The sequence below is a fragment of the Vulpes lagopus genome, chromosome 8 (genome assembly GCF_018345385.1).
Source record: "Vulpes lagopus strain Blue_001 chromosome 8, ASM1834538v1, whole genome shotgun sequence".
Lineage (NCBI taxonomy): Eukaryota > Metazoa > Chordata > Mammalia > Carnivora > Canidae > Vulpes > Vulpes lagopus.
Window position 1 is genome coordinate 77414601 of NC_054831.1, and position 22338 is coordinate 77436938.

General features: G+C 38.5%; 1 protein-coding gene across 1 annotated transcript in view; it reads right to left on the bottom strand.

The window, feature by feature from the left end:
* The window catches only part of TAF3 (TATA-box binding protein associated factor 3), a 177926-nt gene that overhangs the window by 17783 nt on the left and 137805 nt on the right, over window positions 1–22338 (bottom strand). Inside the window, exon 4 of the mRNA XM_041766319.1 lies at window positions 16860–16942. Within this exon, the coding sequence (XP_041622253.1) occupies window positions 16860–16942 (83 nt within the window). The remainder of the gene's footprint in view (window positions 1–16859; window positions 16943–22338) is intronic.

Below are 22338 nucleotides of genomic sequence, written 5' to 3' on the forward strand. Positions count from 1 at the left end.
TCATCTCATAAAACGAATATTTTATCTTGTCATAGCCCAAGAACATATCAAGTAGGAAACATTTTATCTTTTAATTCAGGCATGACCTATTTGAAAAATGAAACGAATTGCATGAAGTAATTAGAGGAAAACATAGCCATTGTAGAATCTTCATTTCCAAAGGAGATACCCAAATTATGATACTTCTATTGTCAAATGCTCAAAATCTGTAAAAATAACCTAAAAGGTTACTAATATTCAGATAAACAATAAATAATGCATGTTTCACTTTTGCAAAAAGATATAGTAGAAGGATAATTAAAAAAAAGTGAAACAAAAGTGGTCACTATTTATAGGGAAAGGAAGAGGAAGGGTAGAGCAAAGACATGAAAGCAGGACCTCTCCAGAGAGATCTTACTATAGCTTCAACTTCGGAGTCAAGTGACTTTTTCCAATATTCAGTAAACAGAATTATAAAATTGCCTACAACTAGAAAATAAATGGAAATAAAGGAACTGCAATGTAGATCATGCTGGTTAATACAAACACACAGAAAAAAAAAAAACCCCAAAAACAAAAAAACAATTTCAGGTGACTTTAAGAGGACAGCATTTTGGTTACACACTCATCGGGGATTTATTTTAAGAGCAAATAGAATGAATAAAACAATATATTTTTTTTAAGAGCAAACAGAATGAATAAAACAATATTTAACTTTATTCAGCAGTTTTATTAAAGGAAAAATGGTGGTATTGTTGCTTAGTAACAATTATTACTATTGTAACAATTATTACTAAACAATTATTACTAAAAGGATATTAAAGGATGCCTGGGTCACTCAGTGGTTGAGGATCTGCCTTCGGCTCAGGGTGTGAACCCAGAATCTAGGATCGAGTCCTGCATTGGGGTCCCGGTGAGAAGCCTGCTTCTCCTTCTGCCTATGTCTCTGCCTCTCTCTCTCTCTGTGTCTCTCATAAATAATTTTTAAAAAAAGATTATTTATTTATTTATGAGAGAGAGAGAGAAACAGAGGGAGAAGCAGGCTCCATGCAGGGAGCCCGACGTGAGACTCGATCCCAGGTCTCCAGGATCACGCCCTGGGCTGAAGGTGGCACTAAGCTGCTGAGCCACCGGGGCTGCCCTCTCATAAATAATTAAATAAATCTTTAAAAAAAGAAGGATATTACTTTTTCAGATAGTTCTTGTAGAATAAAGCAAATAAATAATTATGTTAATGCTGTTAACCATCAAGACTTCAATGTTAAAGAAAAGATGCAGAAATAAATTCAAAGAAATAACACTAGTGTTAAATCTCAACTGGAAAAAACAGTATAAATTTATAATTTGTTTCTGTTGTAATGGCCCAGAAAAAAGGATATCCCAGTAGCAATGAGTACCTCTAGCACGAGATTGTGAGTCCTAAAATCCATTCTGCACAAAAAGGAACCAGTATTCCTTGTAGGAATGACTGATTTCAGGTCTGTGGCAGAAAATATGTAAGATAAACCGGGAACATTTCTTTCTTTCTTTTTTTTAAAGCTTTATTTATTTATTCATGAAAGATAGGGAGTCAGAAACACAGTCAGAGGGAGAAGCAGGCTCCTTGCGGGGATCCCGATTTGGCACTTGATCCTGGATCCTGTGAGCCAAAGGCAGATGCTCAACTGCTAAGCAACCCAGGTGTCCCAAACCAGAACATTTCATATCAGGAAATGAAAAAAACTATCAAAGGTCAATGGGGTTGTGATAAATTTCAGAAGACCACATGAAGACCCATCAGTGAAGCTGTGACCATCTGGATATTAAGAGGAATAGGGGGAAGAAGGGGGAGAGAGAGAGACAGAAAGAGAGGAAGTGGAGAGAGGGAGAGGGAGAGAGAGATAATTGGGAAGAGGGAGAGAGAGAGGGGATTTAAAGGTATTTTTTAAAAAGTATTTTACTTATTTATTAATGAGAGACACACAGAGAGAGGCAGAGACACAGGCAGAGGGAGAAGCAGGGAGCCCGATGTGGGACTCAATCCCAGGACCCGGGATCACGCCCTGAGCCACCCAGATGCCCCTATCCCACCTTTATATGAGCTATATTTCAGGGTAACCAAAATGCCCTAGTTGATGAAGAAATATTTGTCTTTACTGAAGGATTTCAGCTAACAAATGTGAAAGGAATGACTTAATTAAAAAGAAATCTACCACTTTACAACTCCTAATGAGGTGGCTGGTCCAGCATTAATGGCAACATGACAGCCAGCCATGTGCCTGCTGATGGCAGTAAGAAATACAGAGCAGCAAAATACCCTTCTTAAACAAAAGTTGAACTTGGATCTAATCAAATCTTTAGAACTCTGTCTTTAGTGCTAAATGCCTGTTACAGGGACAGAATAGCAATTTAAATGACACTACAAGGGAGTAAGCAGAGACATCTAGAAAGTGAGGCATTTTTACTGGACAAATGATCTGGTTTATTCAAGGAACAAAATGTATGGCAAAAAGGACAGAGAGTGAGAGCTCTGGATTAAAAGGTACTTAGTCTGGTTTGGATCCTGATTCAAAAAAGGAACTGTCAAAATATATTTTTGAAACAAAGGGAGACAACTGGATATGGGCCGGGTATTAAATAGCAAGAGAATGCTCACCTACTTGATGTGTTGTGGTTATGGCATTGTGGTTATACAAAAAAATAACCTTATTTTTAGAGTTGTATATTAAAGTGCGTGGATATAAGGTGATCTGGCGCCTGGATTTGCTTGGTCAGGACTTAGGCAGGAAAGAGAAGAAAAGGATTCCATCAAGCAAGTGTGGCAGTATTTTGATAACTGTTAAATCTAACAGGTGATGGGGACATGAAAGTTTATCACCTTATTCTGTTATGTTCGAAAATGTTCACAATAAATTCTTTAAAAATATTGGTAAAATGCATTCTATCCAGAATGACTTAGGTTTATAAAACATGATAAAGCCAGGGCATGGGTACAGTCCTGTATCAACAGAATAATTAAATTTTCTTAAGGTACATGTGCTTTGGTTATTTGCTTTAATGCATCTTTGCTTTTTTTTCTTTTCCCCCTTCATATTTTTCCATCTCCAAATTTTACTCACCCTGTAGGGCTCTATTCAAATTCCCCTCTCCCCCAAGGCTTTTCTAACTCTTCCTAGCTGGAAGTAATAATTTTGAACTTCTATATAATTTTAGACATACCTCTTCTGGCCTTTAACACTTTCTCCCTCCCATTATGATTATTTCTATCTATAATGTTCCTGAGAGGAGAACTAACATCTGATTCCAATTTACCATTTGCACAAGTGTTATCTCCTTCAACACAGTTGAACTATGTATATAATCAATGTTAATATTTGTTGAATGCAGATCAACTTTTAAAAAATATGTAAACTCATGAAGGTGTTCTCTAGAGTACTGTCAGCGTTCTTTTCAAAAACTAAATTCTCTTGAGTCAGAGCTTCTATAAGATTTTGTGATTTCAAAAAGGCTTCTGCTTTTCTCCAGCAAATAAGAGGGTGCCTTTGGTAAGGAAAAGCAAAGCCAAATGCAACTAACATTCAACACAGTGAGACTTTACTATTAATACTCCTCTCTGAGGAGGTTGCTTAATTACTTAGAAAAACATGCTTTTACATGAAAATATGTTAAAGTTGCAAGTTAACCATAAAAAATAAGAAATTCATTTCTTCATTCACTTATTCATTTTTGGATTAAAGAACATCTCAGTTATTTGAAAACATTAAAAGCAATATGATATTCAGTGAACTTGAAAAATGAACAAGATTGTGATTGAGATTTGTATCTCACTGGAGTGTTATAAAATTCAGTTATTACTGCAGTCATGCTCAGAAAATCCAACACCACTACTTTAGAAGATATTAAAATCTGATAATGGCTGCTGTGTCTTCACCAAAAATCACCATGCTCCCCATGAGTTCTTATTTTCCTCTGTAAACAGGGAATTTCTATTTCCCATAGAAATATTTACAGATATACACACATATGTACATATATATATATATATATAATGTGTATATATGGACAAATACATGTGCATATATATATTCACACATACATATCCTAAACTTCCAACAGTTACATGCACATGTATTTTTTCACTTATATACTACACTTCATTTATATACTATGGTATATACTCCCGACAGTTACATTTGCATATGTACCACTTTCACTTGTGTATACATACAGCATAATATGTATCTTATTCTGGACAGCTGCAGTATTCTTCTTCTCTTAGACTGTTTGATCATTTATCTTTTTTTTTTTTTTTTGACAGAGAGAAAGATGGGGAGCAGAAGAGGGAAAAGCAGGCTTCCTGCTGAGCAGGGAGCCTGATGAGGGGCTCAATCCTAGGACCCCAAGATCATAACCTGAGCTGAAGGCAGATGATTAACTGAGCCACCCAGGAGCCTCTGATCTTATATCTTTGATAGTAAAGATGACCTTCCAAAATGAGAGCAAAGGGGATTTTAACAATTTGTTTGGAAAAGAACTTGTCCAATTGTTAAACTGTAAAACAGGAGAAATGAGATAAAATTCCCACACTCCAAAGAAATAAATTAGCTACAATGAACACTGATAAAATATTTAATGGGCAATCATTTTGGCTGCTTTAGTGTTAAAAGGATTTTTGTGAATAAGAAAATCCATTTAAAAAAAGTCCAAGAGAGTTTAAAGCAGTAAGTAAATAAAGTAAAATAAAATGAAATGAAGTGATGTTTCTAAAATTTTCTCTGAGGCAGGAAAGGACTTTTGGAATTATTCCACTGACTTTAGAGCTGTGCTCAACGTGAAGATCATTCTAACAGAAGGAAAGAAAAAGAATACCAAAAGGAAGAAATGATAAGGTTGTGCAGTATCTACATCTTTCACAGCTTCAATACAGAAGAATTCAGCTGTGAGTTAGAGGCTCTGTCAGAGTTTGGTCCTCTTGTCTCCTCAAAGTTCTTCCTCGTGTCCTGTCATATCATGAACGGGCTGGAACAGGGAGCAAGGTTACAAACCTTGGCCTGACAGACATGGCAAGAAAGGATGGATGTCAGGCTGGTTACACACATAGAATAACCCACCAGCTGCCCCAGGGTCTCTCAGAACTTCAGAACCATCAGGTTTAACGAATCCTTCATATATATGGTCATTTCATTCTCATTTCTTTTTTATTTTTTTTTTAAATTTTTATTTATTTATAATAGTCACATAGAGAGAGAGAGAGGCAGAGACACAGGCAGAGGAAGAAGCAGGCTCCATGCACCGGGAGCCCGACGTGGGATTCGATCCCGGGTCTCCAGGATCGCGCCCGGGGCCAAAGGCAGGCGCCAAACCGCTGCGCCACCCAGGGATCCCCTTCATTCTCATTTCTGCTGGTGGGAACTTTAATAGGTATGACTTTTGGCTGATAATCTGGCATTACAATCTCTTAGAAATCATTTAAGATTTCCTCATCAACTTTACTCTAAGTTTAGGCACCTGGGTGGCTCAGTTGGTGAAGCGTCTGCCTTCGGCTCAGGTCATGATCTCAGGGTCCTGGAATTGAGCCCCGAGTCAGGCTTCTGTTCAATAAGGAATCTGCTTCTCCTTCTTGCTGTGCCTGCCCCTATGCCTACTACTCTGCCTACTGTGTGCTCTCTCTCTCTCAAATAAATAAATAAACAAATATCTTCTTTAAAAAAGGAAATCTTAAATGTTCATACTTTTGGACCACAAGATATTGGAATACATGAAGGTTTATATATAAGGATGTTGTCCATTTGTTATAGCAAAATCTGGAACAACTGAAATGTCTTCAAATTGGCAATTAGTAAAATTGGCAACACAGTAAAATAAGATACCAGGTTATGAGGACCCGGGAAAAAGTCTATGATGTGCTGTTATGTTAAAGAGGGGCCAGGTGTAAAATTGCATGTGTAAGATAATCCTGTCTTGTGTTTCAAAAATTGCTGAAATACCCAGAAAACAGCCAGCAAGGAGCATCATGGGAAGGATGGGTTTAGGAGAGGGTTGATGTCCTAAGCCACATGTTTCTAGACAGTTTATCTTAAAAAAATTCAAAACCAAAACCCACTAACCATGCATTATTTTTATAATCAGAAAAAAAAAAAAAGATTTAAGACACAGAGCCTAGCAGCACTTATTCAAAATATGTTTTGAAAAGCCCTTTAGCTTTTTACACCTGGTTGTACCCAAAGGATGCAAAAGACTATACATAACATCTTTGTGAAAAGTACTTTTCTTTAAAACAAATGTCCAGTCAGCTTATTAAAAGGAAGAAACATATAACCAACATTTATTAAAGCCCTTTTAGGGGATCCCTGGGTGGCTAGGGGGTTTGGTGCCTGCCTTCGGCCCCGGTTGTGATCCTGGGGCCCAGGATCGAGTCCCACATCGGGCTCTCTGCATGGAGCCTGCTTCCCTCTCTTCCTGTGTCTCTGTCTCTCTCTCTCTGTCAAAATAAAATCTGAACTATATATGGCATAGAGAGCCAAAGATAGGCAATCGGTGTATCCTGGAAGAAAAGCTACTCTAATAATTTCATTTTCAAATTATGGATGTCCTTTTTTTGGGGGGTGTCCTTTTTCATCTATTCATAGAGTGGTGCATCTGTTATTAGAAAGATAATACAAGTCTTAAAAAGATCCACATTTCCCTTTTACATAGACTATAGAGTGACTGACTTTATATTATTTAAAACAAATTTGGAAATTTTAGTCACTCCACCTGTAAGACCTTCCAATTCCTTTAAGCAACTTATTTTCAGCATCTTCTTATTACTCAAATTACCTCTAATATTAAGTAAAATACCAAGAGCCATAGGTAGGAAGGAAAAGTAATCTTTGACAAAAGACTTACACACCAAATGCAGTTTTTTAAAAAAATCTTATTGCAGGGCTAAGATTAAGCTTCCTCATCAACTATACTCAAATAAGAAAGCAAAATAAAAGAGCAAACTTCTTGTAGGTTCCTTTAGCCCTCTTATTTTAAGGTGGTTTTTTGTTTGTTGTTTTACTTGATAAAAACACAGTTGCTCCTAATGTGAAAGCAAGTCTCTAAAAGTAACTCAATTAAACTCTATTTGGATACTCCTATCTAGAAAAGCTTGCTCCAACAGAGTAAATGTCAGTTCCATGGTTGAAAAGCTAAGACATCATCTGAATCCTTGAATATATCTGAAGAGATCTTTATTTTCAGTCTACTATGTCTCCTGTTCTTTGGCATTTGAGATAAAAGATGAATGGGACACACACGCCAATTTCCAAGGAACTCCTGGTCTTGGGAGAAGACAGAGACAGATAGATATATAAAGCATACTGAGGGCATTGACAGGGATGAAAACAGTGTATTCTGGGCTCTTGGAAGAGGGATGACTGGATCGGGGCAGGGATGGAGACGTGGGCTATGGCTGCTCCTTCCAGTAACAAATGGTAATTTTAAAAGGTGAATATGAATTTGCCTCTGATGAAGAGGCAAGGAGGTGGGAAGGCATGGCAAGGCAGATGGTACCACCTGAGAAAAGAAATAAAGATGAAAAACAGCCTGCTTTGGATGGGAAAGTGCAAGCAGTGTGGTAGTGCTAAATGTACAAAGCAAACCACCAAACACTTTCAAGGGTTCTGGCTGGAGCTCCAGGGCAAGCAAGGCCGGCCAGAGAATAGTTCTAAGCAGAAGCAGGACCAGGTTAGTGGGTAAACCTGACAGGGGTGGGGGACTGTCGGGCTGCTGAGGGGTATGGGCTGTGAGGTAGGGAAAGAGATCTCTATCCTCCTTGGGTTTCATGCTTCTGTGACTGTGGCTCAGAATGCTGGAGCTCATTGTGAGGATGGAGCTCAGAACTCAGCTGTGAGATGGTATGCCCTGGGTGCTGGAAGAATGAAAAATTTCAAAAATAATCACTTCATCTTTCTGGGAAGCAAAATATCTGTGTATCTCATGGCTTTTCTGTTTCCTGGCTAACAGTATCTCTCCTTGGAGCCAGTTCCAGATGTCTGTGTACGAGGGTGTAGACATCCTTCCTTTATTTGGTACTGCTGGCCACTTGCGTGTAGCCAAGGAGGAGGTCCACACTTGTAGATGCTGCCCAGAAGTTACATTTGAGTTGAGAGCTCAAATGAAGATTGAGGAGACTTCTTTGGACAGAGTCTTTCTCTCTCCCTAAGTTTTGTTCAAAACAACACTTTCGGAGCTACGGAAACCTTCAGAGCTTAGTTTTCAAGATGCCCAGGCTGGTGTGACGGCAAATAAAATCTCCCGATTCCACTAGTCAGTCTTTGCCTTCTTCCAGGTTACCCTGGAGAATGGAAGCTCTGGACTCATCATCGACAGATTAAGAAACAGAAGAAGAACCAGGATGGGAGATATAATGGTATGTTCAATTTTGGAAATACTATGTTTTTGCTGCCTCTGTGCATCCAGGCGCAACTTGGGCAGCAGGAACTGGGAAGGCTGGTCCGCGTCCTGGGGAAGAAATCTGAGATGGAAACCATCACTGTGTATCCGAAATCTAAGGAGTGAGCAGGAGGATTTGGGCAGAAAGAACAAAGTAAAGCGGCCATGGGCAAGAAGAAGGAGGGAGTCCATGGAACGGAAAACAGGAATGACAGAGAACAAGGGAGAATCAGTCAAGTGCAGGATCAAGAGAAAAAAAAAGAATAGAATGTTCAGAAAGAGCCTGGGGGAAGCAGCAGGTCTACCGCAGCAGAAGGCATAAGTGTTGCAGGGCTGCAGTGTGTTCCCTGGATGCAGCTAAGGATCTTAGCGAGGAGCTCCAGAGAAGTTTCTAGGGCAGAAACCAGAATGCAGTGGGTTTAGGAATGAGGCATCAGAAGGGAGTCCATCTGGAGACATCAGAAGAAGTCAGGTAGCTTTTCTTGCATCTAACAGGGACTCGGGGAACCAGTGAGCGGTTTTAGATGGAGCCTCTCAGCCACAGGGAGGACAGGAGGGGAAGATACAGAGCAGAGGGGATGGTGAGGGGGAGGCACAATGGGGGAGGGGCAGGGGCAGGGAAAGGTGGGAACATAGGAGGGCACAAGAGGAAGGGCCTATCCTACAAATGAGAGGGGATGCTGTATTCCAGGGAGCCTGGCCAAGGAGCCTGGCCAAGGAGCCGTGAGGACCTATACCTTTTGGGAACCCAAAGAGTAAATCCAAACAGACAGGGTAACATGGCCAGTCAGCCCCACAGAGTGACATATCCTTCAACCCATGGGTTAAGACTTTGGCAACCACGTTTTTTTTTTCTTTTTTAAAGATTTTATTTATTCATGAGAGACACACAGAGAGAGGCAGAGGCATAGGTGGAAGGAGAAGTAGGCTCCCCATGGGGAGCCAACCGCATTTTTTTTCAAAGCTGCAATATTCTAAGTCACAGAAGTCCTGCAGCGACATGATTATCCATCTTATAAACCTCACAGGCGGGAGCGGGGAAAGAGAAGAAACATTACACTATGCCTCTAAAGTCTTTATGTAAGTACTTTGATACTATGGCCCCATAAAATAACAGGAAAAAACAGAATGCAAATAATTTAAATTTTCTATGTTGTTGTCAGTAATGGTAAAATTGCCTTAGTATTTCTATCAGCAGGTGCATATTCTTTTTAAACACTAGAAGTGTGAGTAGTTTGATCTGTAGGGAAAATTATAGTCAGATAGTATCCAAAAGGTTACCATGATACAGCTAAATTATCTCTGCCTGTCACAGGTTAAAGAACATTTAAATTCTGGAAGTTCACATCAGCTTTTTCTAGATAACAAATCTTAAGTACCTTCCTATATTCACTCAATTAGTGATCTTGGGCCTTGATAACACTGCAGAGAGAAACTTTCCAACTATCATTCAAATCATATCTAAAAAGGTGGTCATAAATATTTTAAAACCTAAGTGAACTAATAAGACCTAGACCCATTAAGGATAAGATCTTTTACAACAAATTAAATAAAACAATTTATTGAAGTCTGGACTCAAGATAAGCTAGATTTACTAGCTGACCTTTTATTCATTTAAAGAACAAAATTAGCTCTAATTGCATTAGAATGGAATCCAGTAAATTTCCCCAAGTCTTCTAATGTGGCATCCGTGTAAGAACGGCTGTAATTGTTTACAAGTAAGATGGAAATGCTTTGATTATAATCTTTCCACTTGTTTTACTGTGTAGTAAAAGCATTTCCCCAAACCTAAATCCAGTTTTCCGGACAGCATGCTATTTTTTCCTTACACACACTGCGTGTTTGGTGTTAATGAACAAACTACAACTTGCCAGGGGAGGAAATTAAACTTGCAGATTTCATCATAAGTTTAGGTCAATAAAAACGAGAGAGTAAGAGATGGAGCCCAAGAACGCCTTGTCTGCAAAAGTCAGAAAAGAGCCAAAGACCCAAATAGGAAAAATTTTAACTACTTGCTTCCCCTTGGAAGTATGGTGGAGACATATGGGTTTGGCTCTGTTGACTTTATAAGTACGATAAGGGAGCAAGAATAATGTATACAGCCCACCGCTTGTGCTCCAGTTGTTTAGTGGCTAGGAAACTTCATTTATAATGTTACCACTTGTCACTAGCATTACAAGTAAGTCATTTGGCACACATTTTAAAATATAGTTATTCTTAGGATTTTTTTTTTTGGGGGGGTCATTGTTTCTGTTATTTGACTTCTGATATAGGTAAAATACCTATGAGATGTTTTAGTCTCAGTGGCAAGTTAACCAGGGCAAAAGAAAACTATTAACATGTTTCAATCTTTTTTTTTTTTAATCACAGGCAGACAATTTTATTGGAAAGGAAACAAATTAAAAATAGAAAAGCAAAAGGCCTTCTAAGTCTGACAGGATGATGCTCTGAAATGTTTCTGAGCTTTACTTCTAAAGGATCATGTTTTAAGCCAACAGGCTTGGCTTGGCCTCCTCAGCATGCTTTTATAAAAATACGAAATATTACTGTCTTTTCCTAAATAAAATCTGTCTGTTGTTTCTGCCTGCCCCTTGTCCCTTATTGCAGTAAGAGTCTTCCTTTCCTTCTGGGACTACCATTGCCCCTTCTGGCAGGGTGTCTCCCCGACCATGGGTGCTGGGAGACGGGGTGGGGGGGGGCGGTCACTGGAGATGTGGAGGACTGGGAACCATAGCAGCCCTGGGTGACTCAGACCATGTTGGCCAAGCCGGAGTCAAAGAGAGTGAGCAGAGGCCTAATGATACGTTTCGAACCCTGGATACTGCCTCCCCTGAAGTCAAAGAAACCTCTTTGACTTTGCCCCTTTCAGCTAGTTTGATTCAGGCTTCTGTCACTTGAAACTAAGAGTCTTGATTAACACAAATAGAAAACATGAGCGCTTCGACTAGAGACAAGAAGATTCTTTACAGAGTCTTCTTCACTGAGGGTGCTACTACACTAGACCCTTGGATTAGAGGTTGCTGCGAGAAACCATCCAACAAAAACCGCCTTCATATCTGCTGTAAAAGCTGCGATGGAAGACAGTGTTTTGTCGCCTGGTTCTATATGGAAATCAAGTTTTAAATTTGGTGCCCTGAGAAATTTTGTTTTTCCTAAGAAACTCAGAGGTAACTTCCTTTTTTTTTTTTTTTTTTTTTTAATTTCTTTATTTATGACAGTCAGAGAGAGAGAGAGAGAGGCAGAGACACAGGCAGAGCGAGAAGCGGGCTCCATGCACCCGGAGCCCGATGTGGGATTCGATCCCGGGTCTCCAGGATCGCGCCCTGGGCCAAAGGCAGGCGCCAAACCGCTGCGCCACCCAGGGATCCCGGTAACTTCCTTTTTAAAAATATATTTCACTGTTTGCCTTTCTGGCTAAGAAGCCATAATCATATCTGACATGCAATCATTCGCTACTTTTTCCTTTTCTTTGTATTAGTTTATTTCTTTTTTCTTATAACTATATTGTTCTCTCTTTAAGCTACTGTAAATTTGTTTACAGTGGAAAAAAGTTATATGAACAAAGAATGTTTCACATAAAGAGGGAAAATGCAGAAAGTAGGATAAAAATCATTTGCTATTATTTCTCTAAAGAACTTATCACTAAAAACCATGACACATGTTTCATCCTGTTAAATGTCTTTCAGCTAAACCTGGTTACCTTTTAAAATATAAAATGTGTATTTTCTTTAAAAATATTGTAAATGATTATTCCTGTAATTGCACCTGATTATTCTCTACTTCTAGCTGTACTGTCAAAAAGCGTTACTAGGGAAAATTTGGATCTTAAAAAGACAACAAATATCTATAAATATTTTATTTTTAAAGATTAAAACTTTTATGTTCTTCAAGATTAATGAGCAAACTTTTAGCTCCCATTTTCATAGTACATATAATTTAGAAATTCCAATCATTAAAAAGCCCCTTCCCAGAAATAACTAAATTCTGTACACAGCAACAAGAAACTGAATTACTTACACAGAAAGGAAAGCATCTAATTTTTAGCACCTCTGTTAAGAGAAGTCTGATTAGTGAAAGAATTTCCAGAATCATAAGGAATCTGATAATACTTAAGGCAGTGTTGACAGTGGAAACCAAAATGCTGGCAGAAAGAAAACTATAATTGCCAGCAGTAAAGTGGTCATTGAAAAATATCTCAGTATAATTTGCATATTTTGGAAAAAGGGTTACATCTATAGAAAGACAATCCATTGTAACCTCTTAGTCAAAATAAAATTTAGAATTATCATTGACAATAATATTGTTCTCTGAAAGGCATCATAAATGATTCTGGGTCACCTGATCAAATATACTATGAGAGAGTAATTGGAAAAAATGACCAACCATTACTAGCTGTTTGGGAGGGGGGCTCAATTAATTATCCCATCTCTGGTGAGCTCACTGCATAAAGGCACCGGCGTCCTGAGGCTTGCAGAAGCACCAGTGCACAATTTCTCCAACACGGTAACCCCCATTAACCAGCCCAAATAATACAGCTGGCAGGTGGTGGGGGCTTCACCAGGGAAGAACTCCACTCAAGGACAAGAGTGGAGCACTGGATGATGAAAAGGACAGAGACTTCCTCTCCAGTGCTGGCAGAGGGCAGCTAGGAAGGGGCATCTGAGAAATGCAAGAGAGGCATGCGTATGCATCCAAGTTAAAGTTTTCTTACACACAGTTAAATTTTTCTTAATACTTAACCATTTATTTACTTATTTATTTATTTATTTATTTATTTATTTATTTATTTGAGAGAGAGAGAGAGAGAGAGGGAGAGGGAGAGAGAGAACAAGCAGAGTGGAAAGAAAGAGAAGCTGACCCCCTGCTGAGCAAGAAGCCATACTGGGGGCTCGATCCCAGGACTGTGGGATCGTGACCTGGGCTGAAGGTGGACCGAGTCACCCAGGCACCCCTCTTTATTTTTCATACTTAAACAATATTTAAAATTGTCTTTCTTTTTAATGAGAAGCTTCTTTAACAGAACTTTCAGCCTTAAAAATCGAGCCACACACATTTAAACACAGAAGAGTGGCAGGTCCTGTCCTGCCAGCTCCTTCCTGACTGTCTTGTCTCACAGCCCTGTCCCTGACACCCCCCCCCACCACATTACTTTGCTGCATCTTCTCCATAGAAATGAACAGACGAATGAATGCCATACATCAGCTCACTTCTCCTAACTTGCTCAAAATACACTGTCAGTAAACGGTAGGACTGGGATGGCAAACAACCTGGCAACTGTGTTGCCTCTGGCCCACCTCCTGGTGGTGGGCACTCTACTCACCCTGCTCTGTGTCCCCAAGTACAAGGGTGACCACGATCCTCATCACTACAGCTACAGGCAGCTGCTCCTGGCCAAGCGGTGACCTACCAGACGGTTTCCTTCAGTGTGCTTCCCACTCACACTACTCACGAACGTTACAGGTGCTGAGACTGTAATTTCAGGGTGACTATTCCACTGTTCTCTATTCATCTTCATTACTGCCTAAGGGCAACCCTGGATGCCCATTACTGGGGGGCATGGCACAAGAATCTGAGGTCCCTGCAAAGTCATCTGGGATTTTAACACTCATCTATCTGGTGGAGGTGCTCGACTTCCTATACAGATTCCAGGCATGTTAAGTGAAGACAAAAAAAAAGGTGTCTGTCTTGCTACGAGGACTAACATCAGAGAATAGAGGAAATAATCTAACCTCAAAGTACTTTTCCAGATCAAGGGCAGAAGACCTTCTTTATTTAGGAAAATTTAGAAACTAAATATTGTCTTAAAGATCTTTCAATGAGAGGGTATAATTTGAACCCTGTAAAGCTTTTCCTTTTTCCCATAATTTCAAAAGACTCTAATCCTCTGCTTGTTCTTTAGCAATAAACAACCCCTTCCCCCGGACTATTCAGAACCCCCTTTCTGAATCCCACTCTGCTCATTAATTTCACTTCAAAAGAGTCCTGTAGCACCAAGTGTGTACAAACTAAGTAAAGGCACATTTATATGAATCTGCCCCCTCTTTTCCATTATTACCGCCGTGGAATAAGCCATGCGTCCTTATGTTATGACAATAGAACATTACTTTTAATTTCATATAATTCACATGTGTCATAAACTATTCTTTTAATTTTTTTCAACCATTCTTGGCTTGTGAGCCATACAAAAACTGGCCATTTTGGCTCATGGGCCATAGTGTGCTGATCCTTGATTTAGATTTAAAAAAAAAAAACAACTCTTTACTGATTAAGATATATTTTACATAAAATCCTATTACTATGTGACTTGGACCTCTTTTTCACTCTTATTTTAATTTAAAATGTAACTTATTTCACTTAATTTATTCCTTTGTTCATTATAAGTATTTCCTTGTGCCTGACTTTGGTCAAGTGATTAATTATTCATATAACATGGGGGTTATTTACCTAAATATTTGAAAGTTCACATATTATATAATGTTATACTTTCATGGTCAATTTGTCTAGAATGTCTGAGCATTATAATTTCCCTAATACTGGACAGTCTGTTCCAGGATAATAGGATCTATTTTTTTTTTTAAGATTTTATTTATTTATTCACAAAAGACAGAGAGAGAGAGAGGCAGAGACACAGGCAGAGGGAGGAGAAGCAGGCTCCATGCAGAGAGCCTGATGTGGGACTCGATCTCATGCCCCGAGCCAAAGGCATATGCTCAATCACTGAGCCACCCAGGCGTCCCGATAACAGGATCTATTTCTCATGTTTCCCAGTGTCTCAGGTGTATGAGTGATTTATTGAGAGGAGAAAGATAGTCAAGAGAATGAATGGAAGATGCTTAAAGGTGGATGAGATGCATATAATTATCAAAGCTTTTTAAAAAAACAAAAAACAAAGTCTTTTCACAGACCTTTTTTTCTCCAAAGGGAATGAGTAAGCCAAACTCTTTTGTGGAAGTAAGGATTAAGTAATAGTGAGTTACTGAGAAAACAGTAATAAATGTGAACTAGTAAGAGAAAAGCATTTGTTGAATGATAAATAATATCTTCTCTTTAGAGGATGAGCCCAGGTACAGAATTTCCAAAAAGATGGTATCAATAGCTGCTCTGGCTAGGTCTCCCAGCTAATCAGCTTTCTGTCCTCTATTGGTGGAGGAAGCTGGACATTATTAAATTTTTTGTAGGTAAAATAGATAGAGGGCCTGGGTCAAACCGGTATCTGCTTAAAATGGGCTGAATTTACAGTATTTTTGTTACACTGTCTAAGCTTGTCAGTAACACTACCACCCATTGTCTAGGTTTTTACTGATAAAACCAAAAAAAGTAATGTGGAAATTATGTGAATAATTTGGGTAAAAAAAGGATGAACTATCTGGATTTTCTTTCAATCTTCAGAAGAACATAACATTTTCCTGGAGACCATGTTTGCCTCTACAGCACCATTCATCATAATGATATTAGACCTTTTCATTGTGTTGTTTGGAGTTAGCACAAGCAGCAGCATAAAATACAAACTTTTAAGATGTAATGAACCACTGAGAACACAAGGCATGTTTTCTGTTGTCTAACTACTATATAAGTGCATTGCTCCTACTACCATCATTACAGTAAAATCTGAATGAAAACTTATGCCCTGTAAGCCCATTTTCTACATAATATTTGACTGTTTACAATGTAAACAAATCCATTTTCAGGCTTACTGGTGAAAAATAAGTTGTATAAGCCAGTACTTTCAGCCTATGGGATTCATTTAAATGATAAACAGTATGACTTTTACAAGAAGGATTTTTAACATAATTTACAAAGAAATCAGTGTTTTATCACCTTATTAAAATCACATAAGAGTACTGTAGGCCTTAATTTGTATCTCCAAAATGAATAAAAGAAACAAAGGCAACTAACTCACTTTAAAGCAGGGTGGGCTGATGACAGGATGATTCTGTGAAAATTAAGAACAGTGAACACAGGGTTTACATTTCTAGCCCTCTCTTGAATGAATGAATGGGCAGATAATTAAGACTTTGGTTGTTACTATTATATACTGTTTCACTAAACCTTTGGCAGTCTCTTTGTTTTCAGGTACAGAATAAAACCATGAGAATCTCCATTCTTTGTCATGGTGAGTAGAGAATACATACTTGAGAAGGTATAACATTACATGCACCCGGATGGAATACGGCAGTCTACTCAACATATAGTTTCTTCCTTTTCAGATAACCAGGACATTCAGAATTACTCAGACACCATGTCATGTGTTTAAAGAAGAGAGAGAAAATAAGAAAGAAGGGATCCTCTAGGTCAAAGAAAGCAGTAAGCATTTACTCTGAGGAAAGAAACCGATACAATTTGAAAATGAAGAATTCTCAAAGGAAAGCTTGATCCTCCGTGTTCATCTCTGGAAAAGGTGAGATTCTAAACCCATTAGGAAAGAGCAGGGAAGGTTATGTTCAATTTCTTTCACTCTAATTGAAAACGTTTATACTTACATCTTGTCTTGGCCAGCACCAACTCTGAGAGTCAATCGGGGGATGACTGGACTTGGGGCTGGAACAATTGGCTCCACTTTTATCTGTTGAAGTTATTACATTAGAGTTAAACGTGGTTTCGACAAAATTCCTCCTACTCCTTCTTCTACTTCCTCATCTCCACAAACCTGATAAGCCAGTTTAAGCCTTGAATGTGGCTAAAATGCTAGATCCAAGGACCATCTGGGCTATTTTGTTTTTTAACAACCAAAGGCTTCGTGAGAAATTCTACAAACTTGAATTACATCGTGAACGTTATGGGAGTTATTTCTGTATTTTCTTAGTTCTGGTTAATTTCTTGGATTTTATGGTTAGAACTTTTAAACAAAAACTCCTCTAGATCATTCGGTGAACATTAATTTCCAGACTCAATAAAGTAGAAAAAAATGCACTGATACCTGCACCTATAAGCTAAAATGTATTTGTTTATTGAACTTGAAAAACATAAACTCATCCTAAGTTTGCATCATCATATAAGAAAATGGAAACACCAAGTGTAACTGCAGCATTAAACTGCTCTGTTTTTAGTTTGTGGTCAACAGATCTGCAAAAGAAAAAATAGACCTTTATAGAAGGATTTGTAGTGAAGGCAACATCTGCTGAATAAACTGAAGATCTTTGCAAATATTTGAGCTAATGGTCAAATATCAAGTATGACTTTAAAGGAGTTCTTCACACGTGTTGGTGTGAAGAGTTCACGGTATAATATTTTGAAGGAACAAACTGAACAAAAGCTCTGTAGCTCCAAATATCATCAATGTCAGAGATTTTCAACAGGTGTTTGGCATTTTTGGTGGGACAGTCCTTTGTTGAATAGAACGGTGCAGGTATGGCCAGATGTTCAACATCCTTGGCCTTGGGCCCTGTCATATGCCAACAGTCGCTGCTAGTTACTGTGATGATTAGCTGCAAGCCACTGACTTAAATATGTCAAGCCCAAGAATTAAATCCTAATAGGACAGTGTGGTAGTTCTAAAGGGGAATGAATCTATAACATAATGCTCAATATATCATCTAGTTAATACATTGCACATAGATCAAATTTACCATTTTTTCATATATTTTTAACTATTTCCTTTGAGTTCTGTTTTTTTTTTTTTAAATCCATCATCATGTCAATGCCTGTGGTTTCGACCATTCTCTTGAACAGTGGCATGTGGGAGGCAACTCAAATACTTACTGAATTAATAGCTCAAACACCTTCAACTCTCTGCCTCTGGGTTGTTTTGCCATCTGTCCAGAACCAATTCAAAATCATCCTCAGGGCCATCAAGTAATTCCAAAGAAAATTTTAAAGATCATGTAAACTTAGCAGAAACTCCAATTCCGTCTCTGCCTTCAACGCTGTGTATCTGGATCACCTGCCAAGCCAGGTAAGCACAGAGACCACCTCGGTTTAGCTTACTGCTACTTTGTTGTGCCTATCATAGGGGCTGACACACAGTCAGTGCATGAGACACAATCAAAGAAGTTGTCTGAAGCAACAATTTCAAACTCTTACCTCTTTCAAGACCTATCCTGTGATTTCCTTTCTACTTTTGTCCCTCCAGCTCCACCGGAGAAAGCACTGAGGCCACCAGGCAGGAGAACTTCTTCAGCCCACGCAGGTCTACAGACTTCTCTGCACCCAATACTGTACCAGAGTCCCGCTCCTCTGGTCTCTTAAGGAGACGTCCTCCTTATGTAGGCATCTTCAACCTCACAGTGCCATGATTTTCCACTAGTTTTTAAATATGCTCAATGATCTTAAAAAACCTGCTTGCCCTTCCGCCTTCTACTGACCACCTCTCCTATATCAGACTCCTGTCAATTGTCTCCTTCTTCACTTACTCATTCTTCAATCTGCTCCAATCTACTTTTTCTCCCAACCAGGCCACTGAAACCACTCTCCCCCAGACACCAATCATTTCCTGATGTCCTAGTATGCTTTCCACTGGGGGTCTCACTGGTCCCTTTCCTTCTCCTCTACTAAGTCCTCTGCTTGACCACATCTTCTTGGCCCTCTACACTTTCTTCAGTGGGTGTATCCATGTTCATGGTTTCAATGGTAGGTTTTACAATATGCCATGACTTCAAAATTTCCATCTCTAGACTAGCACTGATTGAGCCCAAGACCACAACAGAATATTACCTACTCAACATTTTCAACTCAATATTCTTTAAGCGTTTCATCTCACCACATCTAAACTTTAACTTGTCAACTTTCTCACAAAAGCCCGCTCCTCCAAATGGTCACTTTTGATGCATGTCTCATTCACTTGCCCAGTTATTTGGACAGTATATCCCAGTGGTTTTCCTTAAGGCTCTAGGGGACCAAGGGCCACGGAGGGTGGGAGGGCGGGCAATAAGAGCAAGACCCATGGATAACTAGCTAGGGTTTGTACCCACTTCCCCCAACTCTTTTTTAACAGAGGGTTCCGTATCTAAACAAATCTGAAAAACCAATAGTTTGGTCTATTTTGTAAACTATTAAGATTTCTCTACTTTTCTCACCTTTCTGTATTATCTGTAGGAGAACAGACAAATATATCCAGAACAAACATTTTAAACTGCCTGCTACTTGCCAGGCATTGTGATTGGATATCTTTAGATGTTCTCATAGAGTTTTTTTTTTTTTTTAAACAAACATGAGGGATAGGCATTATGGCTTCTGTTTTACAGGGAAAGGTATCATATATGAAGCAATCATTTTTCCTTTTCCTTTTCTAAGGTCACACAAACAGCAAAAGTAGGATTGGATTCAGTTGTTTTGTTTCAGAGAATGGAAAATTACATACAGTTCCTATATTTCCTTAATTCTAAAAAACTTTAGGGTAATATGGTTATAAATTATGAGTAATATTCCACATTCCTTTAGCCTGCAATATTATTTAATCACTTAACCCTTCCTTAAGCTTTATTTAAAAATAAAGCTGCTCTACCTTGAAAAAGATCTTTACCATTACCATATTTCACACTGTTTGGTCCATATCACACTACACAATAATCATAACTCACACCTGCATAGCACCAAGTGTGTTCCATATATGTGATCCAGTTTGCTCTTTGAACTCTGTTTAGTAAGTAAATGATCTACCTGTAGGTCTCCTGACACTAAGTTCACTCTCACCTCTACCATGTTGCCGAGTCCTTTGTCCCGGTAATGCTGTTGTCTTACATGGAGCTGGCTACTCACTTTCTTGTAAATGTCTTTTATGATGAATGACATATATTTGTGAAATGGCTAGTGTTGGTTGTTGTTGTTTATAGAAAGGGAGAGAGAGAGGCAGGAGAGGTGAGGGGCAGAGGGAAGGAGAGAGAGGATCTTAAGCAGACCCATGTCCAGAGCAGAGCGAGACTGGGGCTCAATTTCATGACCCTGAGATCATGACCTGAGCCAAAATCAAGAGTCAGATTCTTAACTAACTGACCCACTCATGTGCCCCCCAGGGTTGGTTGTAAAATCATTTTTTTCTATGTAAAGCTAACTAGTTTATATGGAAATTGTGATTGACTTTGGCCTCACCTTCATTCAACTAAACTGGCTTTTTTTTTTTTCTTTTTAAGATGTAAATAGAGGTGCTTATTAAACTGGCTGGGTTGTTGATGCCATCTTAAGTAACTTGTCAAGGTAAAATAATCAAGACATGGTTTATTTATACTATTTAAAAAGTTTAAATGATACTATATGTAAAAAAAGAAGCAAACAAAAACAGAGATACATCTTGTAAGTTCAATTAAAAATGGTATATATGTGTTCTGAAGAAAAAAGATATTTTGTAAACGTGTGGAATTAATGAATGATTCAGAACCCTGTTACCTTAGCTCCAAACTTTTCCTTGGGTAAAATTAGGGTGACCACATCATCCAGAGACATCTTTGAGAGTGAGAGTGGGAGCTATTATTTACGCCAAAAAAGTGTGTAAACTGGGATTGTCCTAGGCAAACCAGGACAGAGAGTAGCCCTCCCAACAAATACTTAAAACATTAATTTCATTCTTAAAGAAGCTAAATAGGATTTAACTTACAGATAATATTCAAAAATATTAATGAGGATGCTAATAATAGAGATACACAAAATATCATTTCTAAATTAGAATTTACCAGACTTCTGTTTACATTTTTATCCAAAATGCCTACCAAAATAAAAACAAAGACATTTCCTGCATTCATAAAGTAACTTCTCACATGTCCTTCTCAGAAATCACTAAACAAATGACAATTATTTGGAATTACTTAAAACCATTCGACTAATGCCACATTTTAATGGCATGAAGCCAAACTCTGGGGACAACATGAGCTTCTAAGGGTTAAAATAAAAGCACTGCACTTGAGAGTGAGCTGAGAATTGGGGCGCACAGAGCATTTACAGTGGATTACTAAGCTTCCCAATCCACCAAAGAGCAAAGTCCAGTAATAGAAGACTCCTTTGTAGCTAACTAAAAATACATTGTCAGTGGATTTGTCCAGTTTTATGTATAAGCAATACTGCTTTCACCTGAACTAATACTAGTAGTCATATAAGCCCCTTATTGCCATGTGCTGCATTTTTTTTGCTAATCTTCAAGGATTTAGCTTCTTTGCCACATACCTCAGGGCACCAACTGATAAAGCTCTAACTCTCCATTTTTCCAGGACACCAGCAGTGCGGCCTTGCAAAAAATGAAAATCGCTCAAGAGATTTAAAGGGGAAATTTATTTTTAAAATCCTGACTTGAAGCAAAGAGGTGGATTTTTAAAAAGCTTATCTATAAAGAATCAGTTTAAATTTAAATTCTATCTTGGAACTCTTTCATGCATTCCAGCTTTAAAGTTTATCTTCTGACAGGGACTTTCTGCAAAGGTAATGGGCAGCTTTGTCAATATAATCTGGCCAAGTTTTTATTTTCTATTTTTTTTTTTAACGTTAAACTTCTTTCACTTAAAAAAAAAAATGTGTGCTAGATAGAGGAGCAGCAAGTTCAGCGAATGCTAGTTCAGATTCCCATCTATGCTAATATGTCAGCAAAATATCCAGAAATAGTACTGATGAGCTATTTTTAATAAGCTAACATTTTGGATGTGGAATTATGATGACTGGCGAGCATCGTATTGTCTTTCTTAGCAATTAAGGTCTTTACATTGGTTCAATTTAGAAGCGTGGTCTGAGTACTGATAAACTGTTTAAGACATTAAAAAGACAGTCAGAAGGAAATTCTACGGTGTGGTCAAGTATGACAAGTGGAATCCAGCAAGGACAACTGAAACAGAAGGCAGGCTTCTACTTTCGCTCAAGTTCATTCACACCCAGACCTGGAGATGGTCTCTGGTAAATGGCTACTGATTCCAACACACTCAAGGAAATGTTAGGTGACTGGCTTCCCCTTGGGACAGAGAGTTGTAAGAAACAGGAAGAGAGTATCTTCCTCTTTTTACTGGATTGAGTAAAAACCCTTCATTTCACTAGTTAATGATGAGAGCT